Source organism: Camelina sativa, chromosome 9 (assembly GCF_030686135.1).
Source record: "Camelina sativa cultivar CO46 ecotype springtype chromosome 9, ASM3068613v1".
Taxonomy (NCBI): domain Eukaryota; kingdom Viridiplantae; phylum Streptophyta; class Magnoliopsida; order Brassicales; family Brassicaceae; genus Camelina; species Camelina sativa.
The window spans coordinates 34,094,803-34,115,620 of record NC_141888.1 but is presented as its reverse complement, the minus strand read 5'-3'; the positions used below and the strand labels follow the sequence as shown (position 1 = coordinate 34,115,620).

General features: G+C 38.5%; 4 protein-coding genes across 6 annotated transcripts; 1 reads left to right on the top strand and 3 right to left on the bottom strand.

The window, feature by feature from the left end:
- Positions 1 to 32: 32 nt before the first annotated feature.
- LOC104712696 (uncharacterized) lies at positions 33 to 4,644 on the bottom strand. 2 transcript variants are annotated; one of them, XM_087466706.1, is made up of 11 exons: positions 4,209 to 4,644; positions 3,871 to 4,099; positions 3,613 to 3,760; positions 3,350 to 3,457; positions 2,989 to 3,152; positions 2,725 to 2,895; positions 2,327 to 2,463; positions 1,531 to 2,218; positions 1,213 to 1,325; positions 779 to 1,034; positions 33 to 590 (listed from the first exon to the last, which is right to left on the bottom strand). In XM_087466706.1, the coding sequence occupies exons 6-11, from the start codon at positions 2,818 to 2,820 to the stop codon at positions 315 to 317; spliced, it is 1,566 nt and encodes a 521-aa protein (XP_087322832.1). In that variant the 5' UTR covers positions 2,821 to 2,895; positions 2,989 to 3,152; positions 3,350 to 3,457; positions 3,613 to 3,760; positions 3,871 to 4,099; positions 4,209 to 4,644; the 3' UTR covers positions 33 to 314. The 2 variants fall into 2 exon arrangements, with proteins under 2 accessions (XP_087322832.1, XP_087322831.1); XM_087466705.1 differs by having other exon boundaries at positions 2,725 to 2,890.
- Positions 4,645 to 5,016: 372 nt separating this feature from the next.
- Positions 5,017 to 7,124, bottom strand: LOC104712695 (COP9 signalosome complex subunit 5b-like). Of its 2 annotated transcripts, XM_087466704.1 has the most exons (7): positions 6,698 to 7,104; positions 6,567 to 6,614; positions 6,109 to 6,390; positions 5,887 to 6,034; positions 5,688 to 5,773; positions 5,357 to 5,434; positions 5,017 to 5,269 (listed from the first exon to the last, which is right to left on the bottom strand). In XM_087466704.1, exons 1-7 carry the CDS (start codon positions 6,869 to 6,871, stop codon positions 5,177 to 5,179), a joined length of 909 nt encoding a protein of 302 aa, XP_087322830.1. In that variant the 5' UTR covers positions 6,872 to 7,104; the 3' UTR covers positions 5,017 to 5,176. The 2 variants fall into 2 exon arrangements, with proteins under 2 accessions (XP_087322830.1, XP_010427950.1); XM_010429648.3 differs by having other exon boundaries at positions 6,567 to 7,124.
- A 135-nt stretch (positions 7,125 to 7,259) lies between these two features.
- Positions 7,260 to 18,372, bottom strand: LOC104712694 (UDP-glucose:glycoprotein glucosyltransferase). The gene is made up of 37 exons (XM_010429647.3): positions 17,268 to 18,372; positions 16,813 to 17,169; positions 16,572 to 16,725; positions 16,182 to 16,353; positions 15,995 to 16,068; positions 15,676 to 15,772; positions 15,485 to 15,597; positions 15,275 to 15,390; positions 14,906 to 14,963; positions 14,511 to 14,663; positions 14,293 to 14,391; positions 14,057 to 14,209; positions 13,768 to 13,836; positions 13,550 to 13,638; positions 13,256 to 13,418; positions 12,910 to 13,047; positions 12,704 to 12,809; positions 12,509 to 12,603; positions 12,292 to 12,404; positions 11,965 to 12,175; positions 11,780 to 11,848; positions 11,509 to 11,654; positions 11,119 to 11,220; positions 10,883 to 11,030; positions 10,553 to 10,609; positions 10,321 to 10,451; positions 10,077 to 10,165; positions 9,647 to 9,999; positions 9,462 to 9,548; positions 9,261 to 9,325; positions 8,963 to 9,065; positions 8,668 to 8,826; positions 8,439 to 8,579; positions 8,311 to 8,354; positions 8,118 to 8,232; positions 7,750 to 7,902; positions 7,260 to 7,644 (listed from the first exon to the last, which is right to left on the bottom strand). The coding sequence occupies exons 1-37, from the start codon at positions 17,411 to 17,413 to the stop codon at positions 7,453 to 7,455; spliced, it is 4,830 nt and encodes a 1,609-aa protein (XP_010427949.1). The 5' UTR covers positions 17,414 to 18,372; the 3' UTR covers positions 7,260 to 7,452.
- On the top strand, positions 17,633 to 20,684 carry LOC104712693 (pentatricopeptide repeat-containing protein At1g71210, mitochondrial). Its single transcript, XM_010429646.3, has one exon. It carries the CDS (start codon positions 17,633 to 17,635, stop codon positions 20,240 to 20,242), a length of 2,610 nt encoding a protein of 869 aa, XP_010427948.3. The 3' UTR covers positions 20,243 to 20,684.
- The last annotated feature ends 134 nt before the right edge of the window (positions 20,685 to 20,818 follow it).

Below are 20,818 nucleotides of genomic sequence, written 5' to 3'. Positions count from 1 at the left end.
AGCAGAAGGTTTATCTGAGACTGTAAAGGATAGAGTTGCCACGCCAATCATATTAAATCTCCGAAGGCTGACAAATTTTGGAGATCAAGAGTAAGAAATGTGAGAAAAATATTTTACATGTTGGACAGTAGTTTTGTAGTGGGATAAGAGATGAACAAATAACTAACATCTATAGGGCTCTGTACTCATATACATTTAATAATCATCATCAACTATATTTAATATTTGGTGCTCCTAGGATTGTTCCTTGTTGAGCTTCTAGTGTACCTAAGAACATGCACATGCCACTAGATATACAGATTTGGCACTTTTTATCAATCACCACTCTGTGTTTGTTTTCTGAGCTGCTTGTTATCCTTAGTTGCTGGTGTAGACTCTTCATTTACAAACGGTAAAACAATGACAGGAGCTGCTGGTACCATCTCCCAACGTTCTCGCAAGAAAGCATTAAATTTCTTGACCATTTCTTTCCGGAACTCAAGCTCCCGAGTAAATTGATCGTAGAGAACAAAAGCTAGAACGTACTTGAAAGGGAAAATTACAAGAACCGTCGCAATGGATAGCAAAACCAGTGCTACCTCAGTAGTTATCTGAAAAAATATTCAAATCATGTAAACCAGGTTATATAACACCACATAATAGTTATCTATCAAGACCACTATCAATGCCAAAAAAAATCAAAATGATTCTTGTCCCAATCCCAAAATTACTTAGTAAGAGAGAGAAGAAGGCATGTCAATAAAACGCTTTAAAACTTGATCCAGTTAATAGAACATACCTGAGGATGGCCAGATAGTACAACTGTCCTTAGTTTTAGAAGCACTACATTCATCTTTTGGAGGTAGCTCTCCAGATCTTGCATGGCGTCTTTGACAGCAATAATTTTTTGAATAGTATTTGAAGAAGGCTGATCTCGAATGGTAACTATTCCAAACAATCTTCCAAGACGGCCTTGTCGTCTGAGTCCCTTCAATGTAAGCATCCCAGTTGCCAAAAATATCAAAGACACAGGGAAAACGTACTGCAGAAGGTTCCTGAGGCGCAGAAAAGTATCCTCAGTGGTATCAGATCATTACTAAGCAACTTAAAGTAGCAATGATAATAAGACTTCTCGGCATGCGACTACAAGTCTTAAACCTAAGGATCATTCTGAATGCAACGCGCATGAGGTACATGGTTTCATAGTATCACATGTCTAGGTGTTAAACCAACCTGAATATTATCGTTGATGAAAATGCTAGAAAAGAGACCGTCATGTAAGGCTCCTCCCAGCGCCTGAGTTTCTCAAACTTTGTGGCAGTTATACTCAGTGGTAGAATGAGTTCCTGGGAGAGAAAAGCAAGAGTAGAGGAACAACATTTTGTCAGTCTCCACTAATTTTACTTTTTGTAAAATAATTTGCAGGGTAATGAAAAAAAGTTACTAAAAAAACCGAGTGCATTGCACACAAGAGTTGAAAGTTGTCTAAACATAACGAAATAGGAAACCCTCCGAAACACTATTTGTATATTAATGGAGAAAAAGTGTTACCTTAAAGAGATCAATGTTACTAGGTATCCCTTTGATGGTTGCAGCATTGATTGTGGCTTGAGTTTTTTCTACCACCTTGTATTTTTGTCTACATGTTTCTGCTGCTCTCTCTACAAGTGTCAGATCAGCAACCGCAAGGTGTTTGCTTAGAACTAAGCCTTGTCTTAACGAAGAGTTTTTCCAAAAGTTGATGGATGCAGTCGAACCCCAAGATGGAGATCTCATCCACCTTTTCAAGTAGACACTTCCATCTAGATCAGACGCGCTATCAAAACTTTCATTGGACTCTCTGGAAGCCCTGGCTATATTACCTCGTTTGTAGGCTGTGTCTGCAACTTTTGTCAACAGTGGTCCACCCCAAAAATTTACAGCTAAAGTTTGACACACGATATCACCATAAGCTACTTGTTGAAGAAAGGAGAACTGAACTAGTTTGATAGGATCATCTGGCAAATTCCGCATATACTGAAGAGCTTGAAGTCTTGCAATACAGTTAGATGCACTTGCAATTGCCTTTTCCTTGCCCTTCTTTGCACCAAACACCTGATACAGCGATTCATCATCCTCGTCCGGCCCAAATTCTCGTAGAAATGTGTGCAATGCTATAACTTCACTAATAATTGCATGCCAAACATCTCGTCTAAGTTCACCTCCTAGGTCAACAAACTCCAGAACCCAAGTGGCCAACCTAAATGAACATTTTACAGGTTAGCATATTGGTAAACGACCACCCAGACATATGGCACTGTATGAGAGACATTTGAACCACATCAGTTAGGTGAATATATGAACTCACCCGGGGCCGGACGAAACAGAAACTGCAGAATCAAAGAGAGAAAACCCCAGAGGCCCCACTTTTGCTTTCTCCACGGTTGACTTGTCCCCTGTGAGATCAAGTCTCAAGACCCCTTTGCTTCCCTTTATGTCAACTGGCTGAAAATGAAAACAATTCAAACACCTTGAAACGAAAAGAATATTTCCATGAGAAGAGTTCTCATTTCAACATCAAAAGAACAGCCCAGTAAGAGATGGGTTCACAAAGTTTAAATCAAACAACTAGTTCCAGCTAACATGACATATCTATGCAATGTATATGTAAAATTGAAGTGTTCTTTATTTCTTAAAGTAAATATAAAACAGTGTTTGCTCGTTCCCTCCCTCCAGAGGACTTTGAAAATAAAGAGCTACATATACCTCAAAATAGAGAGCTTTATCAGTTAAAGTCAGTTTTCCAGGCCAAGCAACGTTATTCTCCCACTTTAAAACAGGCACTTTCCTGTTAGAGGCCATGCATAAAAGTCTCTCCAATGACAATTGCCGAAGGACTGTAGTCTGGTGTGACTTTCGTCCTTCGTGTATTCTGTTCTGACAATGGAAAGATACTCAGCTAGGAAACCAACGTTGGCTTCATGTTTATTTATCAAAAAGATAAGTTATTAATGCAAATGTCATACTCACTTGACAAGTTCCTGGATGTAAGATAGCCAAGTCTCCAAAGAAATGCCTTTTTGATCAGTGGCAGCAGATAGAGCTTTGAAAAGGTTATGTACAGTAGCCCTATCAGCCAAGCCTGAAATTGCAGGAGCAATACGAACAAACGCCTCTTCCCCAACAAACCGTCCCTTCAACACCAGTAACCTTTCATCAGCATTTCAATCATAGTTTCCCAAAGAGCAGAAAACTATCTGAATTCACAAACTTTGTTTGTTATACAACTATTACCACTACCAACCTTCAGAGCAACAATAAGACTCCTTTCTGGAATAAATTACTTTTGTCCTCATAAAAAGCCAAAAGAAATCAAAGGTCTAAGAAATACCTGAAACAAAGGTCTCTCTGAGGCATCATTGCGTGCATTTCTTCCTTTGCAGTATGGATTAGACCACGCAAGCATTGTGATGAAAATTAGTCTCTGGAATGCAGGTTCCTACAAAGAAACATGCTTTAACTGTTCATAAAACCAATAAAAGATGTAACGTCAAAGAAAGACATTTTGGTTTATCTTCTTTTAAATGGGTTTAAGAACTCTCCAAATCCTGAAGCTAAAACCTAAAGAGATAATTCGTTTAAACTCAAAGATACCTTGAGAGACGGATGAAACTCTGAGCTGTCCCTAGATAAAAACCTGAAACAGCAATATTCCACAAGGTATCGAGCATCTGTAGATAAAGCTGGAGGAACAAGTGTTTCAAATATATCTTGCATCTTCTTCCCAGTTATCCCATTCATCCTGCCATATATATAAAAGGGTCAAATAAAAATGAATACTTTTGCAGCAACAACAAGTCAGAAGATGATTCAATGATTCTGTTTGTTTTACTTAAATTGATTCTCACTCACCTGCTGAACTGCTCGATGGAGATAATAGCATCAAAAGAAAGAGATCCTTTAGGTGTATCACTTAGAACAGTTTGTTCAACTGTAAGAAGCTCCTCCAAGTCTTCAACATCATGTTGATCCTCAATCTCAACCTTAAGACTCTGACCTTTCTTCTTCAACGGAGAGGTTACATCACTCAAAAGCTTCTGAGATTTAGACACCCACCGACTAAATCGTTCTTGCACCGCATCTGTCATACAAGAAGAACACCAAACAAACAAAAACAGAGACTTTATAAATTCTCAATTTTTGTGTTCCAAAAGATTCGTACAAGAAGCCGAATTCGAAGAAGGACTTACTTGGGTCGATATCGTTCAGTTTCCATTTCTTCTGGGCAACAACAATTCGGAGTCTAGGCTTTCGATTAGAAGAACAATTTCTCAAGAAAGAGTAACGTCGATGAACACGAGCTCCTTCATCATCCAAACGGAAAACAATTGGAAAATCTGGAGTTGCTGATGAAAGTTTCACTCTTTTCAATCCTCCCACTCTCTGCGCCATTTCTGTTTCTGTTGCTGAAAAAAAAAAAAAAAACTTTGCTTTGGAGAGAAGAGGCGTACCGTGGCAAAACACCACCACGCACCACTTTACTTTTGTTGTTTTGTTTTAGAAGTCTTAAATTATTGCTTTCTTTCTGGTTTCGTCTTTTATGTCTTTATTCTCATATAAATATCAAACCAAACCATGTCGACGGTTCCTTAATCCAATTCTATGTATTATTATTCAATTTAATTCATTCTGAATGGTACCACTCTCAAACTTATTTAAGCTAAAACAGTCCTTGTGAGATCAATATCAACAGCTACAAATGTCTGAATGGACCGCTCTCACTGTTATTTTAGCTGAAACAGTCCTTGTGGTATCAATATCAACAGCTCTAAATGGCTCCTGATATATCTTGTGTAGAAGTGATGTCATGCGTAAAAGTGATGTCATGTGTAGAAGTGATGTCATTTTATACATGGCACTGACTAGTGTTTGAAAGCTGTAAGTTATTATTCTTGCCTTGCCTCTAAGCTAAACAAAAACAAAGGGAGGGAATTGGGGAGAAGAGAGCAGTACGAATTATCGAGTATAAGAACTAAGAAGAAAAGTGAACAACGGAGATTTTGATTGTGAATGACTAGATTTTCTTCTGTATTACTTAATTCGTTCTCATTTGCCTTAACTCTTTACACAACAGAATAAAAAACCACACATGAAATGACAACTACATAACAACAAACGATGGCTAGATCCAAAACTAGAGACCGAAAGAAGAACAACTTCAAGATGTAATCATAGGCTCTGTATCCGACAATTCATTGGGAGATTTGTTGTTGGACTGACGCACTGAGTTGAATAATACATCTTTGATCACCTACACAAAATTGACGGATTTGAATCTGTGAGATCCATGAATCTTAAGGGAAAGCTATAACACCACTACGTTTCAAGATTTACTCACCTGAGACATTAGTCCATGGACCTGTTCCACAGTTATCTTTGAGCTATCCCTAGTTATCTTAGTTAGTTGTGACTCATCCTGAAAATGATCCAGAACACACGTCAAGCAAGATCTTTAACGAAAGACATAACATTCTCCAATGTTCTATTTTTATCTGTTCAAACTTCGACAACATTTTCTCCTCTCAACTAAACAAATCACCACCAATAACCAGAAAAGTTGAAGAGCTATCATCTTAGTAGCTATATATAGAAGTTCTAGAGACAAAACCCCAGAGAAGAGGGATGTGAAAGGCAGAGCAATTAATATTTGATGAACAACTTGCACATACCTCTTTTTTCCTATGAAGGGATGATGGAACAATTCCTCCAAAGCGAGAATGATTCAGATGACTCTCCGCTTGCTCAAGCTTCTCAGCTTCAATTTTAAAAATAAAAAAACGATTAGAACACATGACCTTTGATGCAGACCATGACTAGAGAGAGAGAGAAAATGATATTTTTCTCTTAGGCCATATCAAAAAGGTTTACCTAAGTCTGATATTTGTCCAGCAACATAGTCTGCACTGCCCAGCAGTGGGGAAGAAGACAGAGTATTCACCCAGTACTTGTTCCATAAGAGATCCAGAAGGTGACTATCAAGAGATGACTTGAAATAAGTGATATCCAATGAATAGTACTGCCAGAACCAAAAGTCATGTTGGGAGCTTCCAAAGAGAAAAAATCAAGATCTAGATGATACAAGTGTAATACCTGTTTGCAGTGAACACCAAAGTCCTCGATCTTATTAAGAGGAATAGTCTGATACTCGGAAATAGGTTCATCTGGAGGCTTATATCCTTCTGAATATGTTCTGAATGCTCCAATCTCAACTTTACCAGCTGAAGCAGTCCTTGTTGGATCAATAACAACAGCTAAAAAAGGCTCTTGATACTGTTGGTTAAGCCTCTGTGTAGAAACGTCAATACCCGAGAGCCAGCATCCATAGCCAGGGTGGGAGTGATACCATCCAACAACATTCTCCAACCGCCCAGCCTTTATATAAGTGAAGTTAATCAATCAAACTGTTCTGACTTGTAGATACTTAAAACGGTAGCAAAAAAAAATCAAAACTTTGCAGCTTCTTGAAACCCATACGAACATAAATCCCTAGACCATTCAATTCAACTACAACAGATGGAATCAAAGTAGCTAGGATGAGACGCACTTACGAGCTTGTTGGTCTGAGAATACTCAACCATGTACTCATAAGCATCAGCCTGAGCATTAACCCTAGTCTCAGTACCTTCCACAGGCAAAGCAAAAGCATCCATAACAATGATAGCATCACCATCGGTCTTACCTTGCATAAGACCCATGATTTCAATATTGCCACCAGAGCGAGCGTGGACCACCATCTTAAGAAGAGCGAGCGCTGAGATCTTAACTCGCTTGAAGTAGTGAGGATCATTAGCCCATGGTTTCTCCTGCTGGAACCTACTCTGCGCAGTATCGTCGTAGTAGAAAATAGTGTCATTTGAATCAGGTTGGTCTACTGTTATAATGTTGTTCTCCAGTTCCCATGTCTTCCTTGCCATCATCGTCGACGAACCCTCCATCTTTTTAATTCACTCTCAATTGCAGAAATCTAGGGTTTTAATCGATGGAAGATTCAAGAATTTGAAGAATCAAATTGATGAAGATGGAGACTGATGAGTGTGATCGATCCAACTTGCTGTGAATTGAAAACTGTGTCCAAACTCCAAAGTTGCTTTGCTCCAAGAACACGTGGCTTTTTTATACAGACACACTGACAAATGTTAATTTGAATCTCGGTTCGGTGTTTTTGTTGGTTTAGGCTTGGTTCAATTCAAATCCAATGTTAATTTGAATCTCGGTTCGGTTTCAAAGTTATTGATGTAGTATTACGTAAAACATTATACTTATATTATTCTCTTCTCCATAGGTTCGACTTTATCTTCTGTCTAGTTTTTGCTGAGAGATGTCTGTCTACGAAACTGCAACTACAAAACTAGAAACCGTATCTAGCAATTGCAAAATAGCCATGATTCATGTTTTTATCTTCTCCTCTTTTGAAACTTTTTCAGGAACATGCATTTACAGTTCTGCTTTAGATTCCAAGTCTTGTTCTGAATCTTCAGAGATGTCATTTGATGGAGGAGGGTTAGGTTTCTCTGTAGCAGCAGCTACTGGCTCGTTGAGTTCCACATCTTCACCCAAGATTTTTGCTGTAAATTTCCGTGCCTCGAGATCAAGATCAGGCCATTCAGTTACGATTCTTCTTGCACCCTGCAGAAGAACACCACATTTAAACAAACGATGACTTTATGAGTGTGGTAGATGTGAAAAAAAAAAATCATTTTCTTAGGGAGCTTTGGAATAGTCATCGTTTACCTGAAGCTTTGGTTCCTTTGTCATGGGATTGTTGCAAAGATCGATTGTTCTCGCCTTGGATTTTGTGGCGTTTCCACACCAAGATTCACACCACAGCCACTCTTGGGGAAGTGAAAATATAGGAACAGTATGCTGAGCATAATTAGGAAGATCCTGAAACAATATAAGATAATGCCATGCCATCAACAAGTTTGAACACAGAACTTGAAAAGATAAGTCAAAACCAGTAGTAGAATGTTCTAAAGATTCAGAGCATGGTGTGATGATAAGAGTGAAATTGAAAGGCTTTCAAACAAAGAAAAATGATAGTGTGACCATCAAAGAAAAGTTACAGCCCTAAGCATAGAGTACCATATTGTACAACTTGCCTGATCTAGGTTGGACAAACTGTTTGGATCCTTGCTAAGCGTCTCATAGAATACTCTTAGATTATCTCCTGCCGCTGTCTCTCGGAACTTAACCAAGTCAACAACGTACAGAGCACTGCAGATAGATACTAGGCACATCAAGGATGGGAAAAGCAACAACTTACTGAGGTTCAAGTTAAGTTAGTTTGTTTACCTGATATGGTATGGCCTACCACGTAAATGTTCTTTCCAGAAACCCTGTTCAAAGTAATCGAGAATGTAAAGAGTAAGGAAACCAAATTACTTCTACAGGCAAAAAAAAAAACAGATTAATGTGTTAACCTGTCTCCAAAATCGATATCCATCCATTTCCCTGTTGTTGTCACAAAAAGGAGTATACGCAAGAGGTCTTCCTTTAATATCCATATCATACAGTTCTCCCATGTCTGTCCTTATAATTTGATCTGCGTCGACAAATATAACCTACAGAATACATGTCGAATTCCTTGTAGTGGCATCTTGCAAGCATCAAAATCGCAAGAAAGAAATGAAGATATATGATCATATGTACCTTTTCCAATGACAGTGGAAATATAACATCGAGGAAAAGAATTTTGTAGGCCCAAATAATTCGTTGCTTTTCTTTCTGTTTATGCAACCAGGTAGGCCATTTGTAAGTAATCAGCTCATACTCAAAGTTGTATTCTTGTGCCATATGTGGAATTACATCCTGCAAGAGTAGAATGTGATACACATTAAGTTAAAAGTGGTTGAAAAACTATAGATAAATTTGCATCTAGAGATAAGAAGACATAAATAGACACAGACGACAATCTTAAGCGTACCCAAAGAAAAAAGGAACCAACCTTAAACTGAGGAGAAAGATAATTCTTAATAAACCAGAATTTTACAGGACGATTGGTGTTCTTCAAAACACTGAGAATCATGATCTTAAGGAAACGCTCGTATCTGTCATAAGCAGTGCCTCGGCATCAGAAAGGAAGCGATACCAAAAAATATATATTAAACTTTTTTGTTCACATAATATACTTAAAACTCTTCTGACACGAATATCCACATACAGACATAGATATACTATACATTATTTTCTTTTCATATGCATGAATGATGCACTTAAAAGTGATAAAAAATGATAGCTCTTACAAATGCCCTGAAGCGATGGAGAAAATATTTATCGTTTTCTCTTGTCGTCCACCCTTCTCATGCTCCTGAAAAGATGATAGATAGATATAACAAGATTAATATTGTTGCAAAGGTAGCCCACATGTTAGAATCAAACAGAATTGAGATGAAACAGGTTTACAACAATCATACAAGTTAGTCTAGATTACAAAAGCTACTCACTTTTTTGGAATCTCCCTTCATTGATTGTTGACGACCACCAACGAAACCAGACGCCCATTTCAAGAAATTTGAGTTCCAGCTTCGTCGCTAAAACAATAGAGCGTCATCAGAGAATAAATAACCAGGATTTTTAAGGACCCATAGTTTTTTATGTATATCTTCTATTCTAGTAAAGAAGCACTTACTTCACTGTTTTGTTGCACACCATCATCATCGTCAGAAGGAACTAGCAACTTCTCATGCTCCTTACCCTTTCTCTTAACTACTTCTAGATGAACAACTTTACCACGCAGATCATCGATAGTAATACGTTTCAGCGAGGATTGATCTTGACTCCCGTCATTTCCTCCTTTCAAAACGTATAGTTCAGAACTTCTACCCGGAGCAAGTTGTAAATACCAAACCCCAGGGGATACTTTCATCTGCCAATAACCCAAATTGGCCATTACAAGGGTATCAACCAAATGCGGTTTATTTTTGGTTCCCAGAATCAGCTGAAGGCCACGAGGAGCCTCATGATCTTTTTCTGCGCAATGACCTGTGCAAGAGTTATGTTAATAATAATAGCATGAACAAATTCATCCAGCGTTTTATAATAAGTATAGAAAAGCTAACCTGTAAGAACAAGAGATTCAACCTCAAAAACTGCCTGCAGTGTAGTGGTATCTCCCAGGTTCTCAAGCAAAATATTATCAAGATCATGGCTGGACAAGGACAAATCCAGAAGAGAAAAAAAAAATAGCAAAACGTCAGGCATAAGCAAATATAAGTGAACTAAACAAGCAAATGCCTTAAAAATATTTCAAGCCAAAAAGACTAGCATAGTCACATTTTCTTATTTCAGGGGAAAATACCATACATGGCAATTACTGGTTCAACAAGCCATGGCTCTGGAACGTCAAGATTCATGGTAAGTGTCTTAGACAATGGCATATTTGCAAAAAATGCCTTAGGCCCATCTACGTCAAAGCCTGTACTGCTGTAATCGTCCTGAAAAAAAGATACAAAGCAGAATCAATATTTGATCAGAGAATATGGACAAAATACCAGACCGTCATATAATTTTATGAAGATCTTTTTAAATAACATACCGTATTAGGTAAGACATATCTGTAGTAATTCTTCAAAGGAATGTCCACAAGGGAACTCTGCCAATAAGAAATAAGAACTCTAGGTCAGACACATGAACAATATGTATCTTCCAAAAAGAAATAACTACTACTGAAACAGAATGCACATGAAAAATACCCATAATAAACCACATCAGTAAGGCAGCGATTATATCATGAAGATATCGATCTCAGCAAGAGTATCAGTAACCATAATAAAGGCCAGAAGAGTAAGCCCTTAGAACATCTAGGTGCTTAGGACAATAATTATGTACTCTAAACAATAATGTAAGCAGTATATGTTTTACTCACCATGGGATTCAGAACAATCCTCATGCTCGTCTGAACATGTTTCTGTAGAACTTGAAGAAGTGATGCTAGTTTTTGACCAGTGGGGCTCAAAGGATCGATAACAGCATCAATGTGTATAGTTGCATTTTCATTTCCTAGCAAAACCGCACTACACACAAATGGATATCTTAGTTGCTGAGTCTTAATCCTAAGAAAATGAAAAGAAAAGTAAATACTAGCAAAGCCAATATACATACCTGTATTCTGAATTCAACACCTCAAACCGTGCACTTTCAGAACTACGATCCCGTGTTGCCATTGCAGATGACACAAACATGAAGACATCGCTAAAATATTTACTGCAAGTGTGACAAAAGGAAAAACAATATTTTATCAGCTATTGTCAAAACATACATCTCTCCTTGAAGAAGAAAATATGAGAAGAAACGTCAGTCTAAAGAGCGAATAAAGCCAACAAAAATAACCAGAAAGAGCCATATCTAGAAGAACAGAATTGTAGAAATGTGCAGCTAAAGAAGCTTTGCTCGCCAAGAACTTGGAGGAAAAGCATTACGACTAAAAAATTTCTTTTTTTGGTTTGGCAATTGGCAGACAAGGAGAAACAGTTATAGCATAAAACAAGAGACCTTGTCAGCAAATCGGGATCAACTTCCTGCCATTCAATGCCTTCAATAATTTCTTGAACAGGCTTTACTCTTTGATTGAACTCCATTGACTCGAGAAGATTTAAATCTTGGCCCAAAAATGTCCTCTCATCGACAGGAAATATCACCTAGTCAAATATATAATTGAATGTGATGAAGGTTCATAAATATAAGAACTAACACTAAGAGTACGTAAATATATTTAAGCAATCTTTATAATTACGGGAAAGGATAAAAGTTGGTTTACACACACCCTTCCATTTGAAATAATTGCATTTGCATCAGATTCAAGCCCAAGTTCCCAAGACACGAATTTGGCGACCTGCATAACAATTATAAACAAAACCATTGTTAACACCATTGCTTTTTTACAGAAAACTGATGATTCTTGTATCGACATTCTTTCATGCATATTCGAATTTTTTGAAAGCAGCATACCTTTGTCAAACGTTGAAGTAATTGTTCATCCAACGATTCAGCGAGACAAGATCGGTAGGCCTTAGAAGATAGCCCATACTCCTCAGCAAGCTCAGCGACTTTATCAACGAACATTTGGGAGCTAGCTGATTCCACTGATGTTTTTAACAGATATTCACGCTCGTAAAACAAGCATAGTTTATCCAAGAAGTAGAGCACCTTTTCCTTATGACTGCAAATAATTAGATAACAAACATAACAAGCAGAGATGAAGGTAAGGAAATAACACAAACAAAAGTATCATCGAGAACACATTACCTATCACATGTAAGACAAAAACTCACATACCTAAATGACGAAGCAGTTTTTTCGAAAAACTTTATAAACAGAAGGCTATTTGGGTCAGCATTCTGGCTGCTACTAAATAAGACTCCAAGACGAGCACTTTTGGAACCTCCAATCTGAATGAAAATGTAAGAAACATCAATACCATGTGCGGATCCAACTTAAGGTCGAGGAAAAGAGTGTAAAGAACGAGACATAAAGCTATAATACATCAACTAACCAGGTAACGGACTCCTTCATGTAACAATTTCATTCCTTTCTTTGTTGCGACATCAGCAGCAAGGAGATGAGTTACGTACTTTACATCATCTGAAGCTGGAATTGTCATAAAGATATATATTAAGTGAGTTTTCCTAAGAAGATAACACATTTGGGATATGGACAGAAGCTGTTGACTATATCAATTTGTTGTTACTTTCAGGTGAATGCAAGTAGTTAACATCATTCAACATAGATTCCCCTTCCCTAGTAGATGAAGCCAGTGACACAAATCTTGGTTTGTTCTTTCCTCCACTAATAATCTACAAACAATGCAAATACGAGAGGCAGACACTTCTTGGAATTAGTAATGAAGAAACACATAAGCATATTACAAGATATGCTGCCAGTGAAATTCCCTACCTGTGGATTGTAACGGCTAAGACCACTTTCTGAAAGCAATTTGTCCAAAACATTAGTATGGGATTCTATCTGGCCGTAATAAACTTGTTCTTGTATCTTAGGAAGCTCATCATTCATGGCATTTAAAAGAGTTTCTTCCTGGAAAGACAAGGGGTAGCTTCATGAACCAATTTTCAATAGACTTAAGAAAATCACAGCCGTAGAATATGAAAAGCTCTTACTATGCAGATTAAAAAGTCAAAAAAAGGTTTGCATGTACAATTATAATATTGAATCAGATACATGCTTGCAATAAGCTACCAAAATCTGAGAACCTCAACAAATTAAAAAAGATGCACAAAAGTACCTCAACAGAATCGAAGACAAGGCCATTCATCAAAAAGGAACACTTCAATTTAGCCAGACCCAGCTTAAATACAAACATGGAGCTTGCTTCAGATGCTTCTTTCAAAGTGTGCTCTTGTTGCAGTTTCAGCAACATATCCTGTGGGGGTGATTTAACCTTTGGTCTAGAATATAAAAGACCCAACTTTAGGAGCGCTAAGATACACAATCCAAATTTTCTATGGAGAATTGGAGATAGAAAATAATATAGATCTACGATCGTAGAATAATGATTCTAAATATACATAGTACTTACAGAATTGTCTCAACAAATGCTCCATCGACGTGCTCCTGTTCAATGTCCTCCTCGGAAGAATCAGCAGATTCAGTCCTTAGTGTGTTTATCTGTGAACCAACCTGAAGATGTTAGCAACTAACGTTCTTGGATACTTGAAGTTACAGCAGAAAATGACAAATAATTGTTTCAAGACACTTCTAACGGTGAGTTTGGTGTAAATTTTTAATGTCTATTACATTGCCCAAGAACTGAAAAGCTGTTTGAATCCCATGGTGCTCCTTGATGTACAAAAAAAGACGTATAACCTGCAAAGGGAGTTTTTCATCAGAAAATAATCCATTCTTAGTTTTACCCCTCAGCAAAAAAAAAAAACAAAAAAATGAACATAATATGTCCTCTTTAACTTGGGCAAATGATAAACATGAAATTTCTTAACCCCCCTGAAAAAGCTTCTTATTGCTGGCAAAAAAGTTCAAAATTGGGAAAAACGATAAACAGTCAATTTATATTCTAAACAGTGAATACCATAGTGGATATGTCCTCTTTAACTTGGGCATCAGAAGATGGGATTTGACCACCATTCTCCTCGATTGTCTTGATTAATTGAGTGGAATATAAAATCACCCCAAATCTCACAGGGACTTGATTTTCATACAAAGATCTGAGAGTGTCAATGGACTGTAAAGATCCAACAATAGTCAGCTCAAGGGAAAAGGGATAAAGGGACAGCAATGCCGGGAAAGGGCAGATATAAGACTTACCTCAAGACCGCAGGCAGTTGCTGGATCAATGACATAAACTGCATGGAATAGGTTCTTTCGGATGTAACGTAGTTGCCCAGGGAAAGCAGGCATCAAAATCTTATTACAAGGTGAGAAAAACACAGGCCGTTAGAGATATTATTTTCCAAATGGCACCTTGCTTACAATTAAATCATATGTATCCTCACTTATGGTGAAGATGCAGCTGCACTAGTTACCTCGTTAAGATTACTCCTCCAACGCTTGTACATATCATCCTCTTCCAGATTGTTGAGATAGTTAACATGCACGGAACGGAAATCAACCCGATATGAATCCGGCTCAGGGAGAGGGGTAGTTAGTAGAAGTTTCCGTATGGATCCATCAGGTATCTGATAGTTGCATAAACATGTTAGAACAACCATATGTTCAAGACTAATCATAGTTTAATGTCCTGAATAGACAGGAAGAAAAATAAAAACAATTTGTATAGTTCCAGTTTTTCTTCCATGTTATATAAACTACAACTTTACTTTTTATTTCACAAGAATTGGGATGTATGTCCAAGATCTCCAGAAAAACAGAAAAATGAAACACTAAATCATAAAATTTCGGTCTATTATTACAGGAGTACCTTAAGCTTCGAAAATTGGTTGGCCAGGGACAATTCCTGATGAGCCAAATCCATCAACCTACAAACAGAATAATGGCAACCGGAGTAACAATTTAGGCATGCTACCTTTTGAAAAGGGTAAAACGGAAATCTAAATGAAAAGCGATTCAATGCAATCTGATATCAAATGCAAGTGAATAGAAAGACGGGAAACTAGGTCTGGTCGTGTACTCAAGCAAAAATGGGCTTGGGGAAGAGAGCCAAATGAGAAAAAAACATCAGAATTTCAGCTTGCTAAACCATAAAAGAAAAGTCTCCTCATGGATCATGGATTGCACTAAAATATGCCCAGACCAAGGCAAAGTAACACAATGTGCAAAAAGGTATTACATGTATAGATCCATATCTTCGATGTTCAACAGGGCACCATTCAGAGCCAACAAAGCCTTGCCAGGGGGAACCATTCTCTGGTTTGAAAGTATCTCATCTTTGATTGATTCATTCAGCTGCACGATTAACCATACATATCTAAAATAAAAGAAACCACAAGAAAAAAATTCAACCAGCAGTGTAAACACAGCATCAAAGACAATAACATACCTTCATGCGAGATAATGAAGATACTACACTAGGGAAGTTTTGATTAATTTCTTGCATAGACTGCAGGGGATCAGAGGCATGGACTATTCTCTGCGCTGTTTGGTGTCCTAAATCTGTTGAACAAAGGTAAAATAGGAAACACTTGATTAATTTCTATCATAACCAAGCCAACATTCAGGATGCAGATCTACCTTTGAGCTCCCAAACATCAAGCGTGTCTGACACTGTTGATGATAGGAGATAATCCCTAAAAGCCATGACTTCTGATCGTAGCTCAGGTTTCCTGTCCTGCAAAAGAGGAGCACTGACCTTAATGATTACCCTAAAGAAATTGAACAAACTGCTACAAAAAAAACCTCTTTCCATCATTCCTCTCGTATATTTGTCCATCTCGCATCAACAAACATATACTTATTTTGCGAGCATGCAAAATCAATGAAGTGATATTTTGAAAGAAATGGTTTCCATATATGTATACATTACTCCGGTTATTTTCCAAATTCAACATACCAGGATTTTTGAGAATATAAAGCCCCTAACATCTTGACTAAGATCTTCAGTCCTTGGATCTTCAAGAGTGATACCTGAAACTCATAGCAGAAACAATTAAAGGATAGCAAATAAATACTGAATAATAATAGGCTTCTACTTTCACTATTCGGGAGGCGAAATGAATAACTCAGTATTTATCACTAACCTTTCTTTATAGCACTATCATCCATTGCCTTATACTCCATGTTCTTTAAAGCAAGCTCCACACCATAGCCAGCTAAGCTAACATTATCTTTTGCCCCAATGGCACCGCAGGGTCTGGTTTTGCCTTCACAGCCCAAAGGTAATACTGGTCTAACAACATAAGTAACTTTTCCCTGTAGGAAACCAAGGCTTGATTAGCATGCACACAACAAAAGCAGAAAGACACTAAGAAATGGGATCCCTGGACAATAGAGCCTGATGTTGAACCCCATACGACAAAAATTATCAAACTCATGCCACGAGCTCAAGGTAAAGCCTTCCTTTTCTACCCCAATAACAAAATACGTTTTCTCAACAATCAAGGACAAGTTTCCAGAAAAAAGAGACAGACCTCTTTGGCTGCTTTAGCAAGCGAGAGGTGAAATTTCCTAAAGCAATCAGTCCCAACTGCACCATAGAGAACGGCAACTGGGCTTCCAGCTCTTGAATCAAAATGAACGTGATCAAAATCGAAGAGCTCAGGCCCCTGAACCGCGTCTCCAGCACTAGAACCCAACGAAATGCAGCTTAGAAGGAACAAATTGTGATTTTAACCAAAACGGGAAAAAACAAAAGAAGAAGTCAACGCATACGCAGGGGAAGAGCCGAGCCAGGATTGGAGATCTGCAACATCATAAAAGAGGGAGGAGCCAGTATCAACCCAACAGCAACCAGTCGCAGAAGGATCATCGCCGTGAGGGAAAGAAGAGAGAGACTCGTCAGCTAATTGACGGTAAAGCACAAGCCTAGGCGAGGCAGATCTCAAAGTAAGTGAGAAATGGAAAAGAGAAGCCACTGGTTGAGCTAACAGAGTCGAAGCTTGTTTAGATATCTTAAGAAGACAATCTCTAGCTGATTTGCAATCAGTATCATCATCATCTCCATCGGAACCAAGCCACGCATCAGTGAACTCCCAAAACAACTGCTTCGATTCTTTCGAAATCAACTCTCTGTTCACAACAACAACAACAACAAATTCAGATTTCACTGTCGAATTCGCAAAGATCAGTAACAAAAAAGTAAGAAATGTCAACAACAATGACATTACCCAGCCTCGAGGAGAAGAGGAGTACCCTGCCACTTAGCCTTAACAGCCACCTGAACATTCTTAGGTCTCCGATTCTGAGCGTTGACGCCGACGATGACGAAAAAGAGAAGAATGAGATAAAGCCAAGATCTCAGATTGGTCCCCATCTTTTCCACGACGGAGAAGAGAAGCAAACCAGAAACAAAGCCGGGGAAGCCAATATTTCTCACTAACTCAGAAAAAGGACATTTTCGTAATTAACCAACAAAAGCCACGACATCGAGTCTAACGTGGCGATCACTGACTGGCTCACAAAAGTTAGGGTTTTACGAGTTTTTTGGTGGCCTTCGGTTTTGGTTGCGTCACCGTCGAGATCATGCGAAGGGATGCTCCTCAGGCGGAGGATACTATCGCTCTCTGCGTCGTCGTTCAGAAACTACAGTTCCGGTAACAAAGTGGACGCTATCTCTTTTCCTATTCCGTTCTCCTCTAGAGCTTCTTCTTCTTCTTCTTCAATCACTCCCGGAGATTTCCTAGTCCGCGAGTGGAAAGACTGGTTTAAGCAACGAGATGTGAATCAGAGCCACCAGTTAATCGATCGAATCTTTGATATCCTTCGAACTCCATCTAGCGATGGAGACGACAGAGCTTTCTACCTTCACCTCTCCAATCTCCGTCTCCGTCTCACTGAGAAATTCGTACTCGACGTGCTTTCACATACTCGTTACGATATCCTCTCTTGTCTCAAATTCTTCGATTGGGCTGCTCGTCAGCCTGGGTTTCATCACACGCGTGCTACTTTTCACGCTATCTTCAAGATCCTTCGTGGTGCTAAGCTCGTGACTCTTATGATTGACTTCTTGGATCGAAGTGTTGGCTCTGAAGGTTACCGTCATTCGCTTCGTCTATGTGATGCTCTCGTTGTGGGATATGCTGTTGCTGGTCGTACTGATATAGCTCTTCAGCATTTTGGTAACATGAGGTTTCGAGGTTTGGATTTGGATTCGTTTGGGTATCATGTGCTTCTGAATGCACTTGTTGAAGAGAAGTGTTTTGATACGGTTGATGTCATCTTTGATCAGATCTCTGTGCGTGGCTTTGTGTGTGCTGTCACGCGTTCCATTATGGTGAAGAAGTTGTGTAAGCAAGGGAAACTTGATGATGCTGAAGGTTATATCCGAGATTTGCTCCCCAATGATCCTGATGGATGCGGTTCTGGTTTAGGTATTTTGGTCGATGCTCTGTGTTCCAAACGGAAGTTTCAGGAAGCTACTAAGTTGTTAGATGATATCAAAGTGGTGGGAACAGTGGATATGGACCGTGCTTATAACATTTGGATTAAGGCTCTTATGAAAGCTGGATTGTTGAATAACACTGCGGATTTCTTGCAGAAGATTAGTCCTTTAGAAGGTTGTGAACTCGAAGTTTTCAGGTATAACTCTTTGGTCTTTCAACTTTTGAAGGAGAATGATCTTGATGGTGTGTATGATATCCTGACGGAGATGATGGTACGTGGAGTTTCACCTAACAAGAAAACGATGAATGCAGCTTTGTGCTTCTTTTGCAAAGCCGGATTTGTAGATGAAGCCCTCGAGTTATACAGGTCGAGGTCAGAAATTGGCTTTGCTCCTACTGCCACGTCTTACAACTATCTGATTCATACCCTTTGCGCCAATGGAAGTGTTGAGCAAGCTTATGATGTCTTGAAGGGGGCGATGGACCGAGGGCATTTTCTTGGAGGAAAGACTTTTAGTACACTTACCAATGCCTTGTGTTGGAAGGGGAAGCCTGACATGGCAAAGGAGCTGGTTATTGCTGCCGCAGAACAGGACTTATTGCCTAAACGTATAGCTGGTGGCAATATTATATCAGCTCTTTGCAATGTTGGGAAAGTGGAGGACGCTCTTATGATTAATGAGTTATTCAATAGAAGTGGTGTAGATACCTCCTTCAAAATGTTCATCAACTTGATATACGGCTCAATCACAATAATGAGGGGAGACATAGCTGCTGAACTTATCATCAGGATGCAGGAAAAGGGCTACACCCCGATCCGTACTCTCTTTCGAAATGTTATTCGATGTGTTTGTGAGATGGAAAGTGGTGAAAAAAACTTTTTTAATACTTTGCTAATGTTCCAGTTGTCACTTTGGGAACACAAAGTTCAGGCCTACAACTTATTCATCGAAGGAGCTGGGTTTGCAGGGAAACCAAAACTTGCAAGACTAGTGTATGATATGATGGATAGAGATGGGATGAAGCCGACACTAGATTCAAACATTCTCATGCTTCAGAGTTATCTTAAAAATGAGAAAATGGCCGATGCTCTTCACTTTTTCCATGACCTTCGTGAAAAAGGTGAGATCAAAAACAGACTTTACCATGTTATGATTGTTGGCCTCTGTAAAGCAAATAGATTGGATGATGCGATGCATTTCTTGGAAGAAATGAAGAGTGAAGGACTGCGGCCTAGTATCGAATGTTACGAACTAAACATACAAAAGTTGTGCAACGAAGAAAGGTATGAGGAGGCAGTTGGATTAGTCAATGATTTTAGGAAAAGCGGGCGCCGTATTACAGCTTTCATCGGTAATGTCCTTTTGCATAACGCAATGAAGAGCAAAGGGGTGTATGAAGCCTGGACACGGATGAGAGATGTAGAAGAAAAGATCCCTGAGATGAAGTCACTTGGTGAGTTGATAGGATTATTTTCGGGACGCATCGATATGGAAGTACAACTGAAGCGGTTAGATGAAGTTATAGAGAAATGCTATACACTTGATATATACACGTACAATATGCTGTTGAGAATGATTGTGATGAACCAAGCGGAAGATGCATATGAGATGGTTGAAAGAATATGTCGGAGAGGGTATGAGCCTAATGAGCGGACTGACAGTATCCTTGAACGGGCTGACCGCATACTAGAGAGACGGAATTTGCAGTCAAGCTTAGGGAGAAATGGTTGGAATAGCAGAGAGAGGCAACGTGAATGATGAAAAAGTACTGTCATGGAGAGGTCAGAATTGTTGAATAGAGAATAAAGGGAAGAATCTCTCAGTTAATTGATTTTTTGGATTCAGTTTCTGTTTTGGGAATTGGATCATCGATAACAGGTGAGTGAGAAAGCCATAACTTGCAGAAAGCTTTCTTGTCTCTGTATTACAAATGTATCATTAGAGGCAGTTACAGAATTGGGTAGTATCAGCTTCAGATCTACATCATGTACACAATTTGGTAGTAGTCTTTCCTAGTAGAGAAACACACAACTCAAGAGAGAGATTTCAACAATTTTGTCATATCCTTCATTTGTTGTTAAAGAAACTTAAATGGTGCTCACCCACCTTGGTTTCGAATTATTTGTGTTTGTATTACATTTGTTTATTAAGTTATAATTTTTTTTGTTAAAGAAATAATAACAAATACTTTGGTATTTTATTTAATAGTCTTTCTAATTTTCATATAAAATTTGATATAAAAGCACTCTCTTATTGACTAAACACAAATATTTTAACAACATAATGAAAAAAACAAAACAAACAAGATTAAAAAACACAGAGGAGATTTAGGGA